Genomic DNA, 14,879 nt, shown 5'->3' with positions numbered 1-14,879 from the left:
GCTCTATTCGCGAAATTACATTTGACAACTGATCGTCAATGTCACAAATCATAACTGTCATGTCAGGTTGACATTTCAGCTGTCAATGAGGTTTCGGATTTGTGGTTATCTTCGCTCAAGTTCTCGATTTTACTTATTTTTTCTAGAAGTTTGCTCGGTGATTCATTGCGCGGAATAAAAGCATAGTGATTTGTGTTTACATCGTTAGTAGCGTAACACACATTGAGCGGATTATTGTCTGTTTATGTGAAGTTTTATTCGTACTGAAAGAAAAACTACTCTGATAAGAAATGGAATCAAGTAATTCACCGTCCCGAACGAGTCATAATTCTGGTAGGGCTGGCCAGTTGCTTCCTGTACCAAGTGCTCCACTGCAGTCTAATTCAGCTGTCGTCAGCCATGAGGCTTCACATGTATCTATGCAACCTAGAGCACCCAGAAGTTTACAGGTAATATATTAATGACTAAATTACAAGTAACACATGTTTGATTTTTACTCACGTACCTAATGCACTCTACGACTGTTAATGTCTTTTTCAGGGTCTTTTGAAGTATGCTATGGAAGCAACACAGGCTCAAGATGCCCCAGGAAATGCAGATCTACGAATGGATGAAGAGGTTGGTAGTCAATTATATGAATTATAATATTGTACATAAAGTACATTAATATAAGATTTAAGTGTTCAATATCTGAAAATATTATATCATGCATTACAGAGGCGTCAATTCCTAGAGGAAGCATTGAGAAGTTTGACAGTGAACGTGACAGAGGTACTTGATAATGCCATCAAAGTCCTCACAAACTCCGTCAAGATGAATGACATTAAGATGGAGGATCAGCTGCCTGATGAAGTGAAGAATTCTTTCACTGTCTTACTGGATCATGTTGATAATATTGATGTGGCTAATGGTAAGAATTCATTCTATATCTTTTTATCATCTCCCGAGCCTTTCCCAACTATGTAGGGGTCGGATTCAGCTGAGAACCAGTGCTTTACAAGAAGTGACCTGGGCAACCTGATACCCTTGGTTAGACTGGCGTCAGACTTACTGGCTTCTGACTACCCGCAACAACTGCCAAGGATGTTCAATGACAGCCTTTAATGTGTTTAATGCTTTTAATGACAGCCTTGAGCCTTGAGAGATGTTAATGATCTTTTGACTTATTTTTTTTAAGAATTACAAACGACTACCTTCTATGTGAACAGGGGTGTTAATAAACATCTAAGTACATATTATCAGGAAGGCATTATGTAATTTTTATGACACTAGTTGATGTTCACACTGCCTAGGTTCCAAAACATAATGGTCTTAGTGTAATTTAAAATTTTACTGCTTCTTTTAGAAGACCGTAAAGCTGTGAGAATTAAATAGGTACCATGTTCCATGTTAGTAACACTTTTCAACAGAGAGTATGAAGTTCAAAATACTCTCTGTTGAAAAGTGGTGGTCACATCTGGTTTCTAGTTAATATTATATCTGATATAACCTTGGCAGTCGTTACGGGTAGTCAGAAGACAGTAAGTCTGACACGAGTCTGACCAAGGGGTCTTGGGTTGCCCGGGTAACTGGGTTGAGGAGGTCGGATAGGCAGTCTATTCTTGTAAAGCACTGGTACTCAGCTGAATCTGGTTAGACTGGAAGCCGACCCCAACATAGTTGGCAAAAAAGGCTCGGAGAATGATGGTTATCTGATATAACATCACACTATGCTATCACTCTCTGCCGCACCATGAATGAATAATAATTTATTAAATAAAATTTCAGATTTCCACAAGATGGGAGGCTTCGCCATGTTCCCAATATGCTACAGCAGTAAGAATGCAGAGATCAGAGAACGGGCTAGCGCTGTGTTGGGCACACTCTGTCAGAACAACCCGTATTGTCAGACCCGGGCGTTGGAGTGCGGTCTGCTACATGTGTTGCTGAATCTGGTGCAGACGGAACAGGGGCATACGCTCACTAAGTGTCTTTATGCTATATCATGTGAGTACTGCCTTAGTAAATAGTGCTGTAGTATAGTTTTTGCTTATAGGTAGTTAAGTTATCAGTTATCAATAATGAGCTATTGCCTGTTTTAAATCTATTATGACCTCTTTTATTATTCAATCCAAATACTTTATCTTTTTAAGTAATTGTTAAAAAATCTCCCAAAATTGGTTGAATACATACAGTCAGAAGTATATAAACCTCAACAAAACTTTACCTCTCTATAATAATAACATAGATGCCCATATTTCAAATTCATTAACTGAATATTTAATTTCTCAGGTTCAACTCGCGAGTTCGAGCCCGCCTGTCGCGAGCTGATAGCTCAGGGCGGCTGCAGCACCCTGGTGGCAGTACTCAGTGCTCCCGAACCCGCTGCTAAGACTAAGGCTGCCTTCCTCATCAGATATTTTTGCCAGCATTACCCTGAAGCGAAAAGTAAGAGCATTTTTTTATATCTTCTCTTCTATAAGTATATTTAATAATTAATGCCACTTTTCGTTGTAAGTTTATACTCAAGCAAGAAAGGTCTCACCTATCCAAACCAAATGTTTAGGCTTTGTTTGGAGCATTTAGCAGATGGTTTATGTGAAGTTTGCACAAAATCTTCAAGTGAAAGCACGCATCACCTCACAGCTCAAAACGTACTTGTCTTTCCTATTCAGTTTTTTGGAAAACCAATCTTGATTAACTTTGCTCTGGTGATGTTACGCTTCATGAAGTTATCATCCTTAGCAAGCATATTCAATCCCCCGAAATAATATTCGATAAACGTTTTGGAAATTTTACTTAATTTAGTTCTATTTCATTTTCAGAACAATTCATCAAACAAAATATAGTGATGATAATAATTGCCAAGATCCAAGAAAATCGGGATGAAAGTACGGAGCACTTACTGAGCATACTACAAGTCCTAGTAACAAGCAATGATGCCACCGTTCTAAAGCAATGTAGGGAGCCTCGGAGTAACCTTAAGAACATTTTGGAAAACCATCTAAGCAGACCGGAGTTGAGTGATGATCGGTTCACTGAAGAAAAAGAGTATTGTCAAGATGTATTACTGCATGTATTTGGTAGTACTGTGAATAACCAGGCTATAAGATAGTTTTGACTACTGTGTAGTTTAATTGTGTTGTTTTTGTACTAAATTATTATTTTCATAAGAAGCACCAAAATGTGCCTGATTGATATGGAAACTTGGTTTACCATATGATGCAATTTATGCATTTGTTTTCCAATTGAGAATTATTTAAAAGTTTGCATAGGCATTATTTTCTTTCCCAGCAACTATTTGTGAAATAATTAATTTAGTATGCAGACAAAACTTGGTTTACTTGTAAATATTGTTTTGCAGGTGTAAATGAATAACTTAGTTGTAAATGTTAACGCTTCAAATTTGTTTGTGAAGCAGCAGGGTTTTATATTGAAATAGCTTATTTTAGTGGAATTTGAATAATTGGTATCTGTGTTCTCAATCTCGAATGTGATTGTCAGTTTATTATTTTTTCTCTGAAAGTTTCAATGTACAGTGTGTTGGACAAATAAGCCTCTGTATTGAAATAATTTGAACATGAACTGCCTACTAGCATTTATAAGTATGTACCTGATCATTTATTTCGAATTCGTTCGAAATATAAGCACATATTCCAATCTACATTCAATGACCACTTTTTAAAGAAATATGAAGATTGCATAGTATATGCAACATCATGAGTACCTACCTATTTAATGTATTTTTAGCTATCGCACACAAAAGCTACAGCTTTATATTAACCAGAATAATAACAGCAACTTAACTATGTAAATAATAAAGTTTTTAAGTTGTAAAAGTTGGTTTTATTTATGAAAAATTACAAAGATGGTAGCACATAGATATTTTGATACTTTTTCCCGCTAGAATTGTTATGTAGCATTGGTATTTTTTTTTCATATTTCAAACATGGAACGTCATAAATAATTTTGCTTTTTTTATTTCCACAACTTCAACTTATTTAGTACTCGACAACGCGGACTTTTTCGGGAGCCTCTTCCTCTTCAGAGGGAGGGCTGCCAGCGTCCTCCTCGGAAGATGGGTTAGAACCGTCCTCCTCAGAAGATGATGGGTTAGCACCGTCTTCCTCGGAAGAGGAGCTGCTCTCGGAGGAAGGCTCGCTGCTCTCAGAGGAAGAGCTCTCGGAGCTGCCAGGGATGATGGCATCGCTGTCCCAGTCGAAGTTGATGCCGGTCACCTCCGTGAACCAGTCGTGGTAGTGGCCGGGGCGCACGTAACCTGAGAAACAAGATTAGAACATTGTAACTTCAAAACTTAGGGAGTGGTAGGCAAGGTACCTACACCAAAACAGATAGACATGTAGGTATGATAAATTGGTACAAGAGTAACAAGACTAACCAAGCAAGCGAATTATTATAGCCGGAGAACCTAGCGTAGATACTACAGTAAAATGTTATTTACTTATGTGACTGATGTAACTGGTAAAATAACAGTCATCAGTCACTGGGTAACAGTCATGTTACAAAGCTAGCACAGGGAAGTTATGAAGGCTAGGGGGAGCTTACCTGAGGGGAATGGGCTGTTGCATCCAGCAGTGGATCCGAAGCTCACGATACCGACTTGAGTGCGTTCGCCGTCAGCGTCAATGATGGTCAGAGGGCCACCGCTGTCACCCTGGCAAGAAGACTGAGAGGGGTTGTCCCAGTAGCCAGCGCAGATGGTCTCTTCCTTGATGACCTGGCTTGTAGGGTACCATCTCAAGCACTCTTCGTTGGAGACACCGCGCTGGTACACCCACAGGAGGATCTCAGAGGCAGCACCACCTGGAGAGATAACGGTTTTAAGACTGATAAGTGATTCGCTTTTGATGTTATTTATTAACTTGTTGACGTCCATGAATTCACCCGCATCTCGAGATAACTACTTTCCGCACCCGGATTCTACCTAGACACCCTATACTTTTACGAGAAATAGTAAAAACATCCGTACTTTTGTAGGTTCATACAAACTTTCGCCTTTAATTATATTTGTGTGATGTCATAACAATACCTAGCTCAATGTTTTATTTAACAGATTTCATAGTAGGAGTATTACCTAGTCACCAGATTCCTGACCCCATCTATCAGGGAGATTTTGTGTAAGAATTATACTGACCATTCCACAGATCGTCGGTACGTCCGAAGCCGCTGACAATCATCTGGATTCCCTCGTAGTTGATGTTCTTCTGGGCGCTGCTCATCAAACGGGATGGCTGCACGTTGGCTGAGAAAGGAAAACATATTCATTATTTCATTAGTAGCGACTAAGACCCGAGTTCACCAACAACATAATGAGGTCTTCTACATTTTTACACGCTTTTTATTAGCTTCACCTGTATGTTTGTATGTTTGTTTGTAACCGACTTCTTTGGGCGCGATTTTGACCCACTTTAAACGGCCAGATTTCGTTCAAACTTTGTAGATTTATTGAGGTCCGATGACAATACACTAATTTGATAAAATTATTCCATTTTAACCGACTTCCCAAAAAGGAGGAGGTTACACATACACATCGATTACTCCGAGGTTTATAGACCGATTTACGTGATTCTTTTTTTGTTCGACTCGGAATAGCTGCCAGTTGGTCCCATAGTCATCAGGTCAGGATCTGATGATGGAAACCCTGAGAAATCGAGGGCAACCTTCAAAACTGGTAGGCATACATAGGGTAAAAACTTGACACTCAGGTGTACGCCTAAAAGCACTATTCAACTGTGAAGATTTGGAGCTGACCTGATGATAGAGACCAGAGGGGGTCGAGGGAACTCGACAACTGAATATGTAAACTACCTCGTGTTTGGGCTTAAATTATTTGTATTGACAAGACCTTTGCAACAGTGAAGGTTTGGAGCCGATCTGATGATGGAAACCAGAGAAAATCGAGGGAACTCGACAACTGAATATGTAAACTACCTCGTGTTTGGGCTTAAATTATTCGTATTGACAAGACCTATGCAACAGTGAAGGTTTGGAGCTGACCTGATGATGGAGACCAGAGAAAGTCAAGAGAACTCGACAACTGAATATGTAAAATACCTCGTTTGGACTTATATTCTTTGTATTGATGAGAACTTCCCACTTGTATGGATAGTGACAACTATTCGTATCACTGAAAAGCTTTAAATAAATAACCTTTTTACAAAAAAATTAAACCGAGTTCCAACACTAAAATGCAAAAAAAAAACTAATTTTAGGTGCATCGGCCTAGAAGTCGGTGGCAAAATTAACTTAGTAACATCCATTAGACACCGACTTCTAGGCTTTTCAATTTGCAAAATATGATCTTTGTTAATTTATATAATTTTCATCTATAGTCGATAAGGTAAGAAAATTAATTAAAATTTTCTAGAATTTTTCTCTACAGTCGATAAGGCAGGACTCGATGTTATTTTTTATTTCCAATAATTATCTTTAGCCGTTTTCTCTAATATTGACAAATTTTTGTATACTAAAGAGAATTTTAATTCTACAAAACAAATAATAGTTTGAAAACAAACTAAAAAGTAGAAAATAAATAATAGTTTAAAAAAACTAAAAAACACGCTTTTTATAGAAAAACGAACTAAAAAATAGGAAATAAATTTTAATGAATTTAAATTAAGAAAACAGTGTTAAAAATTTCAATGAATATAAATTAATGATAGTGTGAATACAAAAAAAAAAATATTTAAAAAAAGCGTGGGGTGCTTTTTAGATATTATCGAAATGAAAATCACTGTACTCATATCTGTCAATAAAATATTTATAACTATTGACACCATGCACCCCACGCTTTTTTTAAATATTTTTTGTATTCACACTATTATTAATTTATATTCATTGAAATTTTTAACACTGTTTTCTTAATTTAAATTCATTAAAATTTATTTCCTATTTTTTAGTTCGTTTTTCTATAAAAAGCGTGTTTTTTAGTTTTGTTAAACTATTATTTTTTCCTTTTCTTTAATGTGAAAAATTTTCATTTAATGACATGTTGACAATAGTTGTGCATCGTATTTCCAGTTTTAGAGAAGGCCAAATATTTCATGGTAGATATTAGGCTCCTTCATTTAAAACAGCTGCATATTTTATTTAAATAAGAAGCGAAATCAGTCATCAGTTGACATCGTAGTCAACCGTCTCTTAACTTTTTTCGCCATATTGCCCCTTTTTTTTCAGTAGAATGCAGTTCTTTCCACTTACCGGAGTATTCGATGTGGTGGTCAAGCCCGACGAGAGCAAGGTCAGCAGTCTGCACTCCAGCCCTGATCTCATCGTAGTCAGGGTGGATGTACTTGTTGGCAGACTCCACGAGGATCTCGGGGCGGGTCAGGTTGGTCAGACCGAAGCGGACTACGAAGGTGATACGGCTGTAGAAGAAAAATAGGTTTTTGTAAGGGTTATGTATTATCTAGAAGAGTGTAGTAGTTTGAAGGTGGTGCTAATGGGTTTATGTCTATAGTAATCGTAGTAGTTCGATAGCAATCCTTGCATGAAGGTACTGGCGGGCAAAAACCTACAAGAAACTTTATTTTTGAGTTTCAATAATCAACGGATGTTGCTAATTATACCTAAATAGGTATATCTTAGGATTTAAGATTCCAAAATAATTCTTATCGCGTTAACTGCGTTAAGCTTGATTATGACTTCACTAATTATTTTTAATGCTGTAGGAAAGTGGGTAATTCCCAAAGATAAGCCTATTTTCCTTTAGTTATCGTGATAATGGGAAAATTTTCCCTATGTATAAGGATTATTTTTTTCATTACGTTTTTTCACAACATTAATTAATTTTGTAGTTTTACATAATATTAAGTCCGGATTGTTTGTAAATAACATAAACGCGGTTTAACAGATTTTAGATCACAAACAAATGCTGGATTATCATACAGATGGTATAGAACTTATGTTTACACATAGAAACGGTTTGAATTTTGTTGACTCATGCCAAGTTCTATGACGACATTAACTACTATTCTATTTTCCTACTTTGCATTACTCTGCAAAATTCCAATCTTATTATTCTCCTATCTTTCTTCTGTAAATCCCAAAAATTAGGCCAAGAGCATTGATACAGCAGAAAGTATGTAATATTTACTTAGCAAGGCAGTGAGCAGCAGTCAGCACCCATTTGTTGTGGATGAGGGAGCACCCGCAAGAGCTGACTCCTCCGATGGCGCTCACCATGCGGAGACTGCCCTGGTACGGGATCTGGCCCTCCACTGCTGGCCAGCCGGCCACGATCCTGGAGCCTGATGAGATCTCAGCTGGGGAAAGGAAATACATATGTATAGTTCCCACTCCTCGAACTTTTTGTCGTCACGGAATGGTGCGCGAGTAATAGCTGCGTAGAAATTAATTCCAGATCATCCAGATATTTTTTTCGAAATAACACTTGGAGATATTATCTGTGAAAACTGTAGGTATACCTAAAGGGAATTAGGGACGCAAAATTTTCCGCCTTTTGGCTTATTTTGGGGCGGGATTTTGTGACCGTGTGCTACGCCTGACTAAGGCGCAGTCGTTTTCATGCTACAAAGTCGTAGTTTTCATTTCTCTGTTTTTTTGTTCACATCTCCAAATCTATTTTTTTCAAGTACCTAGTCAGTTCTTTCAGTGAAATACAATACTACTTAGGTAATGTACGTCGGTGCTATTTACTCTTTATTTTTATGAAATACTTACCATCTCTCAAGTCCTCAATGATGGCAGGGTCGGCATTCAGTAGCCCTCCCTGAAATTACACAATGTTATATAAGTTTGTTTTGCAACAACTGTAGGCAGGTAGAGAATGAGTAGGCATTTTGTCTTTACGTTAATTAATTTGTAATCAATAGATAGCCTTATCTTGTTAAATCAGTGTAATTACAACGCTTGACTAGGTATTTAGGTAATTAGATTAGCACCTTTTATTTTTCTATCACATGATTTTGATTTTCTTACACATTAGGTAAGAACGAATTAGTAAGCCATTGTTAAATTTTCAGGCAATACCTATCGGGGCCTTCATAGCCGAAACTTCAGCAAAGAGGAGCAGAGAGGGGAATTAAAAAAAAAAAAAACAATAAATCTGACATATACATATTTAGCAAGTTAATTTTGATTATGTAATGAAGTTATTTTGTAAGGGTCTAATTATACTATTTCAACCGTTGCACAACAGCTTCTACGATAAAGTGAAGCTATAAATAAGTTCGAAAAACCTGCATTTAGATAAGATGGACTAATTGATATGATTTCAACTACAATGCCTAGGTAGGTACATGATGAACGGAAATGCGGATTATTGAACTAAACAAGATTATCTTTTATCGTTGGTAAATCCTCGATAGATGCACTGCAGTTTTAAAAATGATCTAATTTCACGTGACTAAAGTGAAGAATCATTTGCTGCTGTAGATTTAATCACCTCGCAAGATTTAGGGTCAGAGATGATTCCGACGATTGCAAGCAACAATTTAAAACGAACGGTCAAAGCTGTCGTTAAATAAACGTAAATATTATTACAATAATACAGACAGAGCTTCTCAGCTACAGGGATGTAACACTACTAACTTCCAGACTCTTGCCTGTTTATTGTTTTTTTTTTTACTACATAAGCAATTACATCGCGACCCGGGAATCGAACAGAGACCCTGCTCACATCAATGGCGCTTACGATCACTATAGGTACCAACAAGGGCGTGATTATTTCAGATTTTGAGATTCTGAAGAACTACAATCTGGGATCAGGAATTCCTAATAAAATTCCCTTCAATAATTGAGTTAAATGAGGTCTCACCTGCACATATCCCAAAACGAATAAAAGTCCCAAAAAATACGCGGCCGCCATCTTGGACGTTCCTTTGGCGAGTGACGACTTGTAATGTACCAATTATTAAATTAACTTATCCCTATCTTACATTAGAATTAAGTGATTATCATATTGTAATCATTAAGACTTACGATATAAATAATTAATACGTGTTAAACTGATTAATTTCTGTAGATGTTACTGAAAACGGATTTCGTCTGAGTAGGGTCACCAAACTTTGTGTGGGAATTGGGAATCTCCGAAGATTGTGATTTATGATGACTTATCTAGGATTCCCAGAGATTGTGACATATCTAGGATGGTACTTTTGATTGAAAAATAGTAGGTATAATAAATTAAATTAATAAAATATACTTATACAAGAAAACTGATGAACTACATGAAATCATTGATATAATCTTGACATTGTGGTAGTGTGCGCGTCTTTGCATTTGTCGTGTGCAGCTAGAATAAATTGTCTGGGTAGATACATCACATCTTGGCGAAATATGAATAGACTGAATACGAAATGAAAGCAATCTAAGTTTTTGTCACAAAATGACTTTTATTTGTTCCTTTCACTTAATCAATCAATCAATACTCTACAACGCGAACTTGTTCGGGAGCCTCTTCCTCTTCAGAGGGGGGGCTGTCGACGACCTCCTCGGAAGATGGGTTGGAATCCTCCTCGGAGGCGGGGGGATTGGCAGAGTCCTCCTCGGATGAAGATTCCTCAGAGGAAGGCTCGCTGCTCTCCTCAGAGGAGCTCTCGCTGCTGCCAGGGATGATGGCATCGCTGTCCCAGTCGAAGTTGATGCCGGTCACCTCGGTGAACCAGTCGTGGTAGTGGCCGGGGCGCACGTAACCTGAGAAAGATGTAAGATTATGAGTTGAATTTCTCACCACTTTTTGCGAGGGAATATAACGCGTGCAACTGTCTTCGCCAATGCTTGTTCACTATACGTTCTGCGCAGCTAGCTGAACTCCTTAGAGTCTACAGCTGCCGTGGCCGACAATCGGCATGAATACCTTTATTGTTATAACTCCCATTAGTCTTAAGGAATATAACGAAAGACTATAAATATAATATAAAGAATATAAGAATAAGTATGACGAGTGACAGGAGAAAATGGGAGAGGACGATATATTGCGCCGACCCCAAATAAAATTGGGAACAGGGCAGGAGGAAGAAGAAGTCTTAAGGAATATACATAAACTTAATGTACTCACCAGAGGGGATGGGTGTGTTGCATCCAGCATTAGATCCAAAGCTGACGATGCCGACTTGAGTGCGCTTGCCGTCCGCGTCAATGATAGTCAGAGGGCCACCGCTGTCTCCCTGATTACCAAGACAAGTTTGTTAAATTAGTTAAGCAGTTTTTCCTCGGGAAATTGTAAGCTCGAATGTTTAAAAGTAAAATAAAAAAGTCTCTCAAGGGCTGAACGGTTTTGAGGGATGTATTTATAAAAATATTGTTATGGAACTTGTTTATAATAAGGAACTAACATAGGTAGGTACATATTGTTTTACATTACATTAAAGTATGTACAAAGTAGAGCTACACTGGTTTTCTATACAAAACACAATTATATAACAAATGAGTCTTTATCTTAGAGCTTTTTGATTCTTAAAGGCAAACATACATGGGGTGAACTGATAACTGAATAATTCTTTACCTGGCAAGAAGACTGTGAGGGGTTGTCGAAGTAACCAGAGCAGATAGTTTGCTCCTGGATGACCGTGCTGAAAGGATACCACAAACGACACTGCTCGTTGGATACGCCCCTCTGAGGAGCCCACAGGAGGATTTCCGAGGCAGCACCACCTGGAAAAATGTTGAAAAACATTAGTTCGCCCGCAGGAGTAGAGCGTTAAAGGCATTATATATGGAATTCTGACTGTAATTTTTAGATCTTTGATAGTCACTACGGGTTATTTTCTCCATTAAAAGAAACCCATACCTGTCTGCAAAGCAATTAGAAAACCCCGATAGTTGATCGCCGTCTTTAAATTAGGAAGTACTACACAATATGATACAAATAAGACGTTCTAAAGAAACTGACCGTTCCAGAGATCGTCGGTGCGTCCAAAACCGCTGACCACCATGGGGACTCCGTGGAAGTTGACGTTCTTCTGTTTACGGCTCATCAGACGGGATGGCTGCACATTGGCTAAGGAAAAACAGAAAATTATAATCGGATTCTACTTTTGTTGCATATGTGAAGACAGGCCACACTTTCTTAAACATAAAAAACTGTAGAGATGGTCTTTTACTTATTAAGTAAGCTTTCCTTTCTTAACAGCAGTTTTTTTTCTATTTACAGCAGTAAATTGAGTAGAAACTTAATTGAAAATTAGTGTCTTTGTCTTTTTCTTTTTGCAACTAACCAGAGTAAGGTATGTAGTGGTCAAGTCCCAGCAGCGCCAGGTCAGCAGTCTGCACTCCAGCCCTGACCTCGTCGTACTCCGGGTGGATGTACTTGTGAGAGGACTCCACCATGATCTCCGGACGGGTCACGTTGATCACGCCGAAACGGACCACGAACGAGAAGCGGCTGTGAAGAATAACATAAGTTTGTGAACACCAGGAATTCCATTGAGATAAGGTGTTTTGAAGGCAGGCTATGTAAAACTTTTAATAAATGATTTTCAGATATTAAAGGAAAAATGATAAAAAAATGTAAGGAAAAATTATTCTGGTAACGGCTAAATACCATTAATTGTCATATTGATTTATGAGCCCAGACATATTAACGGCCGACTAAAAGTTTGCAGTGTGATGCTTTAATTAAGTTAAATAAAAACTTATTGTAGTAGCTTGTGATTTTTCAGGAACATTTAACTAGTCGCAAATGTGTTCGACAGCTTTCACAAAAGATTGCTATATCTTCATGAAATATATAAAACACTTGAGCCAACGCTTTTTTACAGGTCATAAGTTCTTAAAGAAACACTTACTTGGCCAAACAATGTGCTGCAGTGAGGACCCATTTATTGTCGATGAGGGAGCAGCCACAAGAGAACACGCTGCCGGTACCGTTCACCATGCGGACGCTGCACTGGTACGGGATCTGGCCTTCCACAGCCGGCAGACCTGCCACGATCCTTGCTGCTAATGACTGAGCTGTGAGGGGGAGAAAAAATAGGTACATCGAGCAACAAGTGGGTGTGGGTTCGATTCCAGGTCAGGCAAGTACCAATGCAACTTTTCTAAGTTTGTATGTACTTTCTAAGTATATCTTGGACACCAATGGCTGATAAAAAGGTGAAGGAAAACATCTTGAGGAAACCTGGACTATAGAGGTATAGTCTGAAATCACCAACCCGCATTGAGCAAGCGTGGTGATTAATGCTCAATCCTTCTCCTTGTGAGAGGAGTCCTGTGCCCAGCAGTGGGACGATAAAAAGGGCTGTAACAGTAACAATACATCGAGCAACAAACATCCGATTTTTGGGAATTCGGTTGCAGAAAGCGTTATAATTGATAGTCATTTGTCACAGTTTGGTCTTTAAATAAGGTGTGTATATGGAAAGTAAAATTAGCTTATGCCATTTTGTACCAGATTTCTGAGGAAACTACTTATTCTGATTTGTAGGATTAATCAAGACTGGTTCAACTATTGCCGAATTAAGAAGTAAGGAAACACACTAATATTAGTGAGAATGTAGTAATAATGTACCTACGTCATATCAATCACCTCTTACTATTTAATGCAAGAATTATTGATATCTGGGGAAATGCCGAAAGTGTAGGATGTTCCTTAATTAGTTATCAGGAGATTTTTCTATTGTTGAAGGTTAAAAATCAATGATAGCAATAGGCATACATTGCCTGTAACTTTTGAGAAAATCGATTAACTGTTTAAGGTACACATTTGTAGAAAATAACAAAAGAACGAGTGTTAATGTGAATGATTTAGAGCTCCTTACCATCTCTTATGTCCTCGATAATTGCCGGCTCTCCAGTAACTATCTGGCCCTGAAACATAAGATAAATTCAAGTTAAGAAGATTTATTGCATAATATAATTACTATTTACATAGTTAATTCCATTGCGTCACTGAAAATGGCATTCTGTTTTTGTTAAGTACGCATTTTCAACATAATGAATTTGTAAAGGTGCTTATTGGCGCCCACCGTGGGACTACTTCATGATTACGACGCATTTACATATTCGGCAGTAGTTTTATTTAAGTTTAGGTCTAAGCGCTGCAAATATGCAGCTTAGCCGAGAATAGGTACATAATATAGTAAACTATTAGAAAATTGCACCTCTATATGGTCAGAATGTACTAACTTGCTTGCCTATGTTCCGTAAGAAGCAAACCCGATAGGATTTACAAAAACGATGTGTATTACTTATTAGGGTCTTAATTCTAACAAAAATCTACTATGGGACTTAACCTCCCGACTCTCTTGACCTCACGACTTTTTTTTAAGACCCTCACAATTCACACTCTAAGATAACTTTCTTTCAAATTCACTTTTGAACACATTTTTCCACTGTCCTTACCTGGGCATATCCGACCACGAAGAAAAGAGTCAACACATAAGCAGTCACCATTTTGCGAGACACCCAAAGAGTGGTCACAACCACCCTGATTAATTACATTATATCTGTAACGAAAACTCGTATTATTTGATAACAAGTATTCTATCTTTATCTCGGATTACGATAAACGAATTTAATTAAAAATATAGGTAAGTCCGTACAGTTGGGTATTTCAGCATTGGTGGGGTTACCAAACTTCATGAAAAATTTACTGTTTCGTTTAAGAAACACCCATGATTATCACATACTAGAAATAGCTAAAGGGTTTTTCTATATGGTAGGAAGAAATCTAAACCTTTATCTGGACTAATTAAAGCCAATATACGATGTTAACATATTACTGAACTTAAAAAACTCTCAGGAATTTTTGCAGTAAACCATTCTACTAATAGTAAAGACAATTTTTCCAAAGATTTATCACTCAGAATAATTAAAAATACAATAAAGAAATAATTGAATTCTCCTTGGTTAATAATTCAGGACTTATCCCAAAATATTCGAGCAACATGGTGGCCACATGTCATCAATGCTAGTTA

The 14,879-nt window shown here is 37.7% G+C and overlaps 3 protein-coding genes across 4 annotated transcripts; 1 reads left to right on the top strand and 2 right to left on the bottom strand.

The window, feature by feature from the left end:
- The first annotated feature begins 70 nt into the window (after positions 1 to 70).
- LOC110377033 (hsp70-binding protein 1) lies at positions 71 to 4,164 on the top strand. Its single transcript, XM_021335716.3, has 6 exons — positions 71 to 449; positions 541 to 618; positions 718 to 910; positions 1,768 to 1,986; positions 2,272 to 2,427; positions 2,805 to 4,164. The coding sequence occupies exons 1-6, from the start codon at positions 291 to 293 to the stop codon at positions 3,092 to 3,094; spliced, it is 1,095 nt and encodes a 364-aa protein (XP_021191391.3). The 5' UTR covers positions 71 to 290; the 3' UTR covers positions 3,095 to 4,164.
- LOC110377034 (collagenase) lies at positions 3,803 to 9,890 on the bottom strand. Of its 2 annotated transcripts, none has more exons than XM_064040612.1 (7): positions 9,779 to 9,890; positions 8,683 to 8,731; positions 8,096 to 8,264; positions 7,201 to 7,367; positions 5,135 to 5,242; positions 4,546 to 4,803; positions 3,803 to 4,258 (listed from the first exon to the last, which is right to left on the bottom strand). In XM_064040612.1, exons 1-7 carry the CDS (start codon positions 9,827 to 9,829, stop codon positions 3,981 to 3,983), a joined length of 1,080 nt encoding a protein of 359 aa, XP_063896682.1. In that variant the 5' UTR covers positions 9,830 to 9,890; the 3' UTR covers positions 3,803 to 3,980. The 2 variants fall into 2 exon arrangements, with proteins under 2 accessions (XP_063896682.1, XP_063896683.1); XM_064040613.1 differs by having other exon boundaries at positions 8,096 to 8,249.
- Positions 9,891 to 10,337: 447 nt separating this feature from the next.
- LOC110377051 (collagenase) lies at positions 10,338 to 14,432 on the bottom strand. Its single transcript, XM_064040275.1, has 8 exons — positions 14,305 to 14,432; positions 13,722 to 13,770; positions 12,750 to 12,915; positions 12,180 to 12,346; positions 11,855 to 11,962; positions 11,468 to 11,616; positions 11,021 to 11,129; positions 10,338 to 10,656 (listed from the first exon to the last, which is right to left on the bottom strand). The coding sequence occupies exons 1-8, from the start codon at positions 14,353 to 14,355 to the stop codon at positions 10,385 to 10,387; spliced, it is 1,071 nt and encodes a 356-aa protein (XP_063896345.1). The 5' UTR covers positions 14,356 to 14,432; the 3' UTR covers positions 10,338 to 10,384.
- Between the last annotated feature and the right edge of the window lie 447 nt (positions 14,433 to 14,879).

The sequence above is a fragment of the Helicoverpa armigera genome, chromosome 22 (assembly GCF_030705265.1).
Source record: "Helicoverpa armigera isolate CAAS_96S chromosome 22, ASM3070526v1, whole genome shotgun sequence".
NCBI lineage: Eukaryota > Metazoa > Arthropoda > Insecta > Lepidoptera > Noctuidae > Helicoverpa > Helicoverpa armigera.
The sequence above is the reverse complement of the archived record's forward strand: the minus strand, read 5'-3'. Positions and strand labels throughout refer to the sequence as shown.

Excerpts from the sequence above, each read along its gene's own strand:
- LOC110377033 (XM_021335716.3), top strand. The coding sequence starts at position 291 with ATGGAATCAAGTAATTCACCGTCCCGAACGAGTCATAATTCTGGTAGG. Across the intron at positions 911-1,767 it reads TAATATTGATGTGGCTAATG|ATTTCCACAAGATGGGAGGC; the intron begins GTAAGAATTCAT and ends ATAAAATTTCAG. Across the intron at positions 1,987-2,271 it reads GTGTCTTTATGCTATATCAT|GTTCAACTCGCGAGTTCGAG; the intron begins GTGAGTACTGCC and ends TTAATTTCTCAG.
- LOC110377034 (XM_064040612.1), bottom strand. The coding sequence starts at position 9,829 with ATGGCGGCCGCGTATTTTTTGGGACTTTTATTCGTTTTGGGATATGTG. Across the intron at positions 8,732-9,778 it reads TCGTTTTGGGATATGTGCAG|GGAGGGCTACTGAATGCCGA; the intron begins GTGAGACCTCAT and ends GTGTAATTTCAG. Across the intron at positions 4,259-4,545 it reads CAACAGCCCATTCCCCTCAG|GTTACGTGCGCCCCGGCCAC; the intron begins GTAAGCTCCCCC and ends CTTGTTTCTCAG.
- LOC110377051 (XM_064040275.1), bottom strand. The coding sequence starts at position 14,355 with ATGGTGACTGCTTATGTGTTGACTCTTTTCTTCGTGGTCGGATATGCC. Across the intron at positions 13,771-14,304 it reads TCGTGGTCGGATATGCCCAG|GGCCAGATAGTTACTGGAGA; the intron begins GTAAGGACAGTG and ends CTTATGTTTCAG. Across the intron at positions 12,916-13,721 it reads TATCGAGGACATAAGAGATG|CTCAGTCATTAGCAGCAAGG; the intron begins GTAAGGAGCTCT and ends TCCCCCTCACAG.